The sequence below is a fragment of the Myxocyprinus asiaticus genome, chromosome 36 (assembly GCF_019703515.2).
Source record: "Myxocyprinus asiaticus isolate MX2 ecotype Aquarium Trade chromosome 36, UBuf_Myxa_2, whole genome shotgun sequence".
NCBI lineage: Eukaryota > Metazoa > Chordata > Actinopteri > Cypriniformes > Catostomidae > Myxocyprinus > Myxocyprinus asiaticus.
In genome coordinates this window covers 10124839-10135800 of record NC_059379.1, presented here as the reverse complement: position 1 = coordinate 10135800, position 10962 = coordinate 10124839, and the positions used below count along the sequence as shown (strand labels likewise).

Here is a 10962-nt window from a genome sequence, read left to right as displayed (position 1 = left end):
TCTTGATCTCTATAGTTCCACGTCTTCGTCTACTGATGAAGATATTAGAAACTTTGTGGAACCATTAGAACTCCTTAAACTGACGACTGAGCAAAAAAACTCTCTTGACTCTGGGATAACCTTGGAGGAACTTGACGAGGTAATTAAGTCCCTACCTACTGGCAAGGCTCCGGGGCCAGATGGTTTTGCTGCAGAATTTTTTATATCTTATGCTACAGAACTGGCTCCACTTTTGTTAGAAGTTTATACTGAATCATTAAAGAATGGAAAGCTTCCTCCAACCATGACACAATCCCGGATCAGTCAGATTCTTAAAAAGGACAAAGATCCAAGCGAGTGTAAAAGTTACTGTCCAATCTCCCTGATCCAACTAGATGTAAAAATGTTGTCAAAACCTTTGGTTAACCGATTAAGTAAGGTTATGACATCTCTTATACATATAGATCAGGTGGGGTTTATTCGTGGCCGCAGCTCTTCTGATAACATCAGGCGTCTCATCAATATCATGTGGTCAGTAGCGAATGATCAGTCTCCGGTCGCTGCCATCTCACTTGACGCCGAAAAGGTGTTTGATATGGTAGAATGGGATTATCTTTTTAAGATTTTGGAAATGTATGGGTTCGGGAGTACATTTATTGGTTGGATTAAGTTACTTTATTGACAACCTGTAGCAGCAGTACAAACAAATGGATTAATTTCAGATTATTTTACTCTGAATAGGGGCATTCGGCAGGGTTGCCCTTTTTCCCCATTATTGTTCTGTCTTGCCCTGGAACCATTAGCAACCGCGATAAGAAAGGAGGATGATTTTCCAAGGATGGTGGCGGGAGGTGTGGTGCATAAGCTTCTGCTTTCCGCAGATGATATTTTATTATTTGTCTCTGAACCCGCTAGATCTATGCCTTGCCTCCACAGAATTATTCATTCCTTTTCCAAGTTCTCAGGATACAAATTCAATTGGTCTAAATCCGAAGCTTTGGCTCTGACAGCGTACTGTCCAGTAACGGCTTTCCAGCCAGGCACCTTCCAGTGGCCCAAACAGGGCATTAAGTATTTGGGGATTTTATTCCCAGCAAATTTGTTTGATTTAGTTAGTGTTAATTTTGACCCTTTAATAAAAAGGTTTTTGAGCGATGTGGACAGGTGGGCTTCATTACATTTATCAATTATTGGGAAGGTTAATGTTATTAAAATGAATTGTATTCCAAAATTCAACTACCTGCTACAGTCTCTCTCTGTAGATGTCCCCCTCTCTTATTTCAAGTAATTTGATAGCATAGCAAAGTCCTTCATTTGGAATGGTAAATGTCCCAGATTGCATTTTAATAACTTACAGGTACATAGGCTGATTGACAAAGGTGGGCTAGGCCTACCCAAGATTTTGTTTTATTACTATGCGTTCAGTCTCAGACATTTGGCTCATTGGTCACTTCCACCTGAGAGAGCCCCTCCCTGGTTTGTTATTGAACAGGCAGTTCTTGCCCCTATTTCACCATTACAAAGCCTCTCTATCAAACTAATCGGAAAAGTTAAGTTACACCCTGTTATTTAGCATTTACACTTGGTATGGTCTAAAGTGTCCAGATTGTTTAAATCGGACACTTATTTAAATGTTGCCTCGAGCATATGGCAGAACCCAAAATTGTGAATTGGCAAGCCGGAATGGATTGTGAGGGGGTTTGCTATGCTCTGTGACCTATATGAGAGTGGAGTGTTGAGATCATTTGAAAACTTGGTCCAACATTTTGGGATCCACAGACCTCAATTTTATAGGTATTTACAACTGCGCCACCTGCTTTGTACTATTTTTGGGAGTAGCACACACCCCCCTAAGGAGGCAGATGCTTTGGGAGAGGTGATTGCGGCATTTGGAAAAGGTCATGAGGCATCAGTGTACTACTCCCTATTAATTCAGAGTCTGGGGGACGGAGCCTTAACTCCTCTCAAGAGAGTATGGGAGAAAGATTTCAACTTGGCATTGGGGAAGGAGTGTGGGCTAAGATTCTTAAAAACGTTAAGTCTGCATCTAGAGATGCAAGGGTGCGTCTTATACAATTCAAAATTTTGCATAGATTTTATTGGACCCCATCTAGACTGTATAGGCTTGGTCTTAAAGACACACCCACCTGCTGGAATGCCAACTGGAGGATGGAGACATGGCCCATGTTTTTTGGTGGTGTGTCGAGATCCAGAAATTCTGGTTGAAGGTTCAGAATTTTGTGTGCGACGTGGTGGGCACTCGGGTTTCGTTTTGCCCCAGACTTTGTGTTCTGGGCGATGGGGCTGTGAGGGGGAGGGAGGTTGTGGGTTTTTTAATGTTGATTTTATATATATATATATATATATATATATATATATATATATATATATATATATATTTTGCATTTCATTGTTATTGTATGATTTAATAAAAAATGTTAATTAAAAAAAAAAAGAAAGAAAGAAATGAGAAGCTACACACTGCATCAGTTAGAATTAAAAGAATTGTTGCCAGCTGAAACATATTAATCACTGCAATAATGATCCAATCATAGGCTCTTAAGTATCTGCTTATTTAAATCCAAACGGTGATTTTTTTTTTTTTTTTTGGCAAGTCAGTGTATGATTGACAAGCATTTCAGAAGGATTTTAGATTAACTAGATGGGTATTGTTGCTTTCCCATGTAAATTTTACATATTGATTGTTCTGGTGGTTATGGTGTAACTCGAATCTTGAAAGAAGTTTGCTCTTTTTTGAGCCAACTTTATAAAGATGCAAAAAACAACAACTTTTACATTAAGCCATAATTTTAATCACCAAAATGACACATATCAGTCTTTATAAATACAACAATAAATAAGCAATATATAGGAAATTGTGGGCTTTCCCTTTAGCTGTAAATGTATTAAACAAATACATATTCTCTACATATCAAGGCCTTATCATGAGAGTAGTCTGACATCAGTCCGTTCTGATAAGTGATACTGAACATGTTCTTACGTATGTCTTTGAAAATTCACAATTCTGTTAAAACACTTCCATATTTATTTAAACTGAAATTAACAGTGCTGTAAAGATGCTAATACACAGATATCATGTAATGAAATCTGACACAAGCATATAATCAAAACTGTTATTTTCATAACTTTTACTGTAAAGACAAGTTAAATGACATGGAACTCTAAATCCAGGCAACAACAATGCAAACTCAATCATTTGAATCAAGGTCATGAACCCTGTAGGACTTTATTGCATTAGTCAGTTGTCTGACAGAAATAGTTTTGGGACAATGTACCACTGTCTTAACAAATATACTTTTTGTATTAAAATAGATTTTGAGACTTTTTGTTTAAAAATAGTTTGCTCATCACACATGCTGAATCACTACCACTCATGAGGATTAATGAAACAAACCCTGTCAAGAACAAGTCCATATCAAATTTAACCTCAAAATAAAAAAACAAAAACAAAAAAACAAAACAACAAAAAACAAATTTTATATCCTCAAATTCTCATTAGTGCAATGTGAATAACATTTATTTATTTAAAGGGATAGTTCACCCAAAAATGAAAATTCTCTGATCATTTACTCACCATCATGCCATCACAGATGTGTATAACTTTCTTCTGCTGAACACAAGCAAAGATATTTATAAGAATATCTCAGCTCTGCAGGTCCACACAGTGCAAAAGAATGGATGAATAGGGATAGTGAATAATCCATATGACTGCTGGAGGTTCATATGGAATATGAAAGATATGATAGGAGTGGGTGAGAAGCAGATCAATATTTAAATCCTTTTTTACTATAAATTATCCTCCCTGCCACGTAGGTGGCAATATGCACAAAGAATGTGAATCACCAAAAACACAAGATGATGAATGTGAAAGTGGAGATTGATAGTAAAAGAGGACTTAATTATTGATCTGTATCTCACCCATACTTATATCACTTCGGAAGACATGGATTTGACCACTGGAGTCATATGGAAGTTTTATATGCTGCAAAAATTTTTGTACTACCTATTCACTTGCATTGTATGGACCTACTTGGCTGAGATATTCTTCTAAAAATCTCGTGTAATCACAATGAATTTGATTATAAGTAATCAAAACACAAAAAGTAAAATATCTTGAAGCATTGTGGTTTTAAGAATTTGAGTCAATGTGCTTAAGTGTCATAAAAATAATGTCACAATGCAAAAAATCTTAAGGGTCCTAAAAATAGGCAGATTTTTCATTAGGCAAAACATAATTTCTTTCTTTTTTGATTCTGAAGTGAAATACAACCCAGACCTATTTTTCACAGACTTCGTGAGTTTGACCCATAAAAATTCACCCGTTCTAGTTGTGCAAATATCTCGTTTGCTGCTACAAAACACTGATTTAGAATTCAGGGCCTAAATCTATCACCACCATCGTCATGACTTCTTCAGTAGTTTGATCTCCATTTTAAGATAAGTCTTCAGGTTGTCATCGAGAACATTCTCCTCAATGGCTGCAAGAGCTCTGTCTCCACCATCGCTGTAATATTTCAACAGCTTTTCCGCATGTTCGATCCACACACAGTTATGACAGCCACTCATGCAACAGCAGGTGGGGGGAGATGGAGGACCCTGGTCTGCTGGATCTGAGACAGTCTGTGTCTGGTCCACACTATTCAAGGTGGACAGAGACTCTGGGGTTGAACATTGCAGTCCATAGGCAGTGTAGTGCAAAGTTCTGCTCTGAGAGAACACAGTCCAATGATGGGGTCTGTACTTTATGAGGGCCATGTAATAGGAGCACAGCTGCAGGAAAAAGTAACAAACACATTCATGGGGATAATGCCAGTAAGGGTGGACTACTGGACTGACAATACACAACATATATAGGCCATATATACTGGTGGCCAAAAGTTTTGAATAATGTACATATTTTGCTGTTTTGGAAGGAAATTGTTACTTAAATTCACCAAAGTGTCATTCAGCTGATCACAAAGTATAGTCAGGACATTACTAATGTAAAAAACAGCACCATCACTATTTGAAAAAAGTAATTTCTGATCAACTCTAGACCAGCGCCATTTCCAGCAGCCATCACTCCAACACCTTATCCTTGAGTAATCATGCTAAACTGCTAATTTGGTATTAGAAAATAATTTGCCATTATATCAAACACTGCTGAAAGCTATTTGGTTCGTTAAATGAAGCTTAACATTGTCTTTGCGTTTGTTTTTGAGTTGCCACAGTATGCAATAAACTGGCATGTCTTAAGGTCAATATTTGGTCAAAAATGGCAAAAAAGAAACAGCTTTCTCTAGAAACTCATCAGTCAATCATTGTTTTGAGGAATGATGGCTATACAATGCCAAAGTCCAGATGTACAGTTAAACAAGAGGATAAGTACATCAGAGTCTCTAGTTTGAGAAATAGACGCCTCACATGTCCTCAGCTGACAGCTTCATTGAATTCTACCCGCTCAACACCAGTTTCATGTACAACAGTAAAGAGAAGACTCAGGGGTGCAGGCCTTATGGGAAGAATTGCAAAGAAAAAGCCACTTTTGAAACAGAAAAACAAAAAGAAATGGTTAGAGTGGGCAAAGAAACACAGACATTGGACAACAGATGATTGGAAAAGAGTGTTATGGATCTTAACCCCATTGAGCTTTTGTGGGATCAGCTAGACCGTAAGGTGCGTGAGAAGTGCCCGACAAGACAGCCACATCTATGGCAAGTGCTACAGGAAGTGTGGGGTGAAATATCACCTGAGTATCTGGACAAACTGACAGCTAGAATGCCAAGGATCTGCAAAGCTGTCATTGCTGCATTTATTTATTTTTTTATTTTTTTCAAATTGTAATAGTAATTGTTCGCATTATTTATGTCCTGACTATACATTGTGATTAGTTGAATGCCACTTAGGTGAATAAAAGTAACAATTTCTTTCCATAAGAGCAAAATCTGTACATTATTCCAAACTTTTGGCCACCAGTGTATATATATCAAATCACCAAGTTACAGTTGGGTAATTCCTGGTGTGTAGTACATTTTTCTGTGTCTATCAAATATTGGATACAACACTGAATTAACTATTTTTTATAGATGGATAACAAATGATATAGGTTGTTGACATCAAACACTTTCGGAAGTTGACTTGCAGTTTACATGCATTAAACATGTGTACATGCTTTACTCCATCTAAGACTACTTTCAACTGCATTTTTTTTTATCATTATTTTGTAATTATTATGCATGCAGCTTTATTAACGTATAATAATTAAAAACTACATGGGAGATTTGTACTTTACAAATGCATTTGTTACAAGACAAGATCATTGTGAGGCAAAACGATGATTAAGACTGGTATATAATCCATATAAATTGTAACCTTAAATCTTTAGGTTGATTATCAACTATAAATTAAACACTAGCCTTATATGCCCCATAGAGCCCTGTTATATCCTTTTATTATCCTTATACAACTTATATAGCTTTAAAATCGCACAGTACTAAGTAAGCACATTGTATTTATTATTCATTATTGCTGGCATAAAGGCGAGGCTATTAGGGTTTTATTTATCATTTACAAACCCACCCTCCGCAAACGTGAAGGCATCGCTGGAGTTGATGACAGCTCAGACAGTTTCTTTGGGGAGCGGCATGTTTTCCATAAATAAAAGAGTCTATCTGCTACAAAATTTTAGTTTTATAAAAAGACACAGCAGACAGCGTCCATATTTGAGTCATGTGTGACCTCTGTTGTGAATGACGGAACGTTCCATCCGACTTAACCAATCAGAGTGAAAAGAGAAAATTATGTGAGCCAATTAGAAGTTGAGCGAGATCTCAGGGGGCGGGGGTTAAGGAAAGCGCAACTACCCTGCACTACCGAGTATGTCCAATAGATGTCAGTAATAGACTGCACCTGACATGGAAAATCTGATAGCAGAAAGCTTTAAAATTGTTGTATGGACTACCACAACAAATGATGACATACCTTGACGTTGCAAAAGACAGTTCCTTGAAAACAGTCCATGGACTGGAGGAATAGATTCGAATTTTTCAATATTTAAGGCTAGTAACACCACACATGCATTTAAATGATACATTTATTCACAAAGCAATTGCGGTTTAATTAATAGCACTTATACAAATAACACATAATTAAATAAATGCAATTTGCATATTATAGTGAGGGAAATTCTGTATTATTTCAATAGAACTAATGCAAATTGTAAAAATTTGTACATCAGTAAACTGTGTATAATTGGCCTATTAGTATTAATGTAATGTAGAAATCAGAAGCCTATTAACCAGGCAACATTGTGACCATTCTAACATATTTTCTGTCCCTATTCCCATTTTCCAAAGTTTTATTTAGCTGTTTTTATATTTTAGTGATCAGTTATCCCACCACTATAATTAATTTGACATTAAGTAACCAATGTAATGACAAACCACATTGCTTTTCACAGAAAATTAGCTTAAAGCAGAAACTCTTTATCAAAGAGGGAGAAAAATCACAGTTATAATTTTAAAGACTGCTGTTTCTTTTGACATGGCTGTAAGCAAGGATACCTCAGTATTATGGTCAGCCCGGTTGTGAAGTATCAGTTATGCATGTGATCATTAGATCATTCCCACAGGACAGTGTGTTTTAGAGGCACGTCCACAGAAACAAAACACACTGCACCCCTGAGACCAGTATAAATTCTGTAGGCATGGAAACCATTAATTTTCAGAATATACACTACCATTAAAGTTTGGACACACCTACTTTTTCTATATAATGTTCTAAAATATCTAATATTCTATATAATATCAACTAATATACTATACTAATATATTATACCAATCTATATATATATATATATATATATATATATATATATATATATATATATATATATATATATATATACTGTATGTGTATGTATGTATGTATGTATATATGTATGTGTAATATCATAATGTTATAAATATTATCATGTAACAGAATAATAATCTCAGCTAATTCAGCTCATATTTATTATCATACAAGATACCGATACTGATGACTCATAAATAGTTACAAGAGTTCCCATGAACAAACCAGTTTTATTCTTGGGAGAAAACAATGCTTTGTTTCCCAGTGATTATGTCTTTGAAAACAAGGCATGTCTTTGAAATTATTAGTTGAGAATATCTTTAAACATAGGCCTACTTAAAGGAAGGAATTTTTACATTCTTGGGACAAGTTTACTCATGTTTTGAAAGGTGTGAATACATTATGATATCAAAAGTATTAATTAATAGGCAGCTAACCTGACAAGCAAGCCTGAAAAAACTGTAAACTTTTGGGGTCTTGTCAATCACAGATGTGTCTGATACAGTTTAGAGATTGGCATGGTGTGCCATCGTAAAATGATCATACATGTCTGAGCTGTAGGAGCATAGTTAGTCATTCAATTTGGAAAGTATCAGAATGTCTTTAATCATGCCTTGTTATCAATGTGCACAATGGGTATCATTGAAGAAAGGCAATAAAGTATGTAAAATAGTAAGGTTGTTTTTCAACAGGCAAACAGAGAATATTTGAGTGTGAATATGGACCGCTGCCTGGACTAATCCCCTGAGAGAGCTTTTCTGACTTTGAATCAGTAACTATGTATGGCTTGTGAGTCTGTCCTTAGTTTGAGAGGGAGAAGGTCCTTGAACACACTTTCATACACAGACACACACATACACATAAATACGTAGGAGCACACACACAAACACACACACACACACATGCACAGACACATGCAAACACATTCAGCTGGATTTCTTTCAAATGAGTTGCCATGACAGCCATGGATTATCTGTCTACCTTGGACAAAAATGATGGACACATTTCCAACTGTGACTAATATAAAAACAAGGCATTAGAAGGTTTAGCTAAAAGAGAGTCACACGCAGAAAAACAGAAGCATCTCATTCATGCAGCCCCAAATCAGAAAGGGGCATTGTAAATACATTACAGTAATCCTATCGATAGGAATGCTCTTTGCAGCACAATAAGCCCTGGCATACTTTCTGACAAGGTCTGCACATTCCTGACCCTAAACTCTCTAATGCTTCCCTGCTCTGCTAATGAACTGCCTGTAATAGAAACAGTCCCAAAGAGAACACAAAAATTATACATTAATAATTAAACCTTAATAAAATTCAACACTTTCTATTCATATTTTTATGTATATAAATTCTGGTATTATAACTCAGTGTCAGTGTGCTTTGATTAAATATTAATAACCCATGAAATTCCTTTTTTACAAGTTTTGTGCTAACTTTATCACTTTCAAAATGTTTTGAGGTTGAATGCTTCAGGGTGAAAGATCTTCTCAAAAATTCTAATAATTGCCTTAGCTAACAAATATTATTGCACCACAGCACATTATTTACAGTCAGTATTCTTGTGATTTGTGCAACAAATATTTTTCCATATAAATAAATGTATCACTATGATTTACCCTCATAACATAGCTAAAGTAATGACTTTGACAAGGCCAATACTGTATATGTAAGTAGTATCTATAATGGAATACTTATTTAGACCATAAGAGAAAATGTAAAATGTGAAATGTTTTACAATGTCACTTTCTTAAAAAATGTCAAAAAAGATCAAACCATTGTTTTAAAAGGAGGAAACGTCACGAGCTAACAGGGCTGAATAGAACGTGGAATGAGACAAATTCAAAGAATTTTAGAAAGAAAAAACTGCACAGACAGTGAAAGCACAATATTCAAAATTCAATAAAAGCAACATTCAGTAGAATTGACAGTAAACACTAATAAGTTAAATGTACTAAAAAAAAACTCAACTTAGTAATGATGTCTCTCAAAACTTGTCCTCAAGTTCATCCAATATGATATTCACTGAGTTAACTTTTAAAATAATTAAAATAAGTTTACTAGAAATATATATAAAACCAGTCAAGCAGGACCGGTTACACATATATATATGTAACCGGTCCTGCTTGACCTGCTCCGAATGGGATTTGAACTGACGTCTCTGGCATGGGAGGTGTGCATGCTATCAAGAAGGCTAGGTCTCTAGTGTGTCTCTTAAGGCCAGGAGAGTGAGATTTACACACTGCACAGCTATCACATACCAGCGTTTCTAGGCATAGGCGAACTAGGCGGTCGCCTAGGGTGCCACCTGCTGGGGGAGCAGGTGAAAAAAGATGAGGCCGCCGCAACGCACCTAAACCCCAGAATGGCCTGATACGACCCTGTACCAGCTGGCTACCATTAAACTCACCCCGCTAAACCTTATTCCCATCCGAGTCACGGCACCAGTGTCACAGGTCCTACTCGACCTGCCCCGAGCAGGAATCGAACCAGCGCATGAGAGGCGGATGCGCTAGCAAGGCCATGGCCTCTAGCCTCAGTCACTTAATGCCAGGAGAGTGAGGTTTACACTCTGCACAGCTATCACATACTGTACCAGCTGGCTACTGTTACGTATGTAAAGAATAATTGACGACACCGCTGTGCATCATGACTGCATTACCACCTTGGGTGTGCATTATTTTTCAATAATTCAATGGGCCAGAGTCAATTATTCTGCTTATACCATGGTTACCACACCTTAATACATCGTTCAGGGTTTTATCTCAAGATATTTTCTGGTTTTTGTCCCTAAAATGCTCTTGTGAGTGGAATTACTTTCAGCATCTTGCTCTGATACAGTTCAAGCCTTCGTTGCTGTTCGAAAACGTCACTTTAGAACTAGCAGTAGAGGATGGCAAGGCTTGCGCTGCTTTACTGGATAACTTACTGGAGTAACAAGTTAATGCGTTTGTGCGTGTGTTTAAGAGTTTGTGTGTAAGTTTGTTTTTGAGGGATCGAAAGAGAGAAGCTCAGAAACTGAGAGAGATTGCCTGTGGGATTACCTTTATTTTTTGCAGCTCTTGTCAGAAGTAACAATGCTTCAAAATCGCCAAGATGTAAGTTTAAGCTCTTCTCAGCAGCAGCAAGT

At 36.6% G+C, this 10962-nt stretch overlaps 1 protein-coding gene across 1 annotated transcript; it reads right to left on the bottom strand.

Annotated features, from left to right (window-relative positions):
• Positions 1 to 2784: 2784 nt before the first annotated feature.
• LOC127426957 (oxidoreductase-like domain-containing protein 1) lies at positions 2785 to 6707 on the bottom strand. Its single transcript, XM_051674179.1, has 2 exons — positions 6559 to 6707; positions 2785 to 4770 (listed from the first exon to the last, which is right to left on the bottom strand). Exons 1-2 carry the CDS (start codon positions 6577 to 6579, stop codon positions 4402 to 4404), a joined length of 390 nt encoding a protein of 129 aa, XP_051530139.1. The 5' UTR covers positions 6580 to 6707; the 3' UTR covers positions 2785 to 4401.
• Positions 6708 to 10962: the final 4255 nt, after the last annotated feature.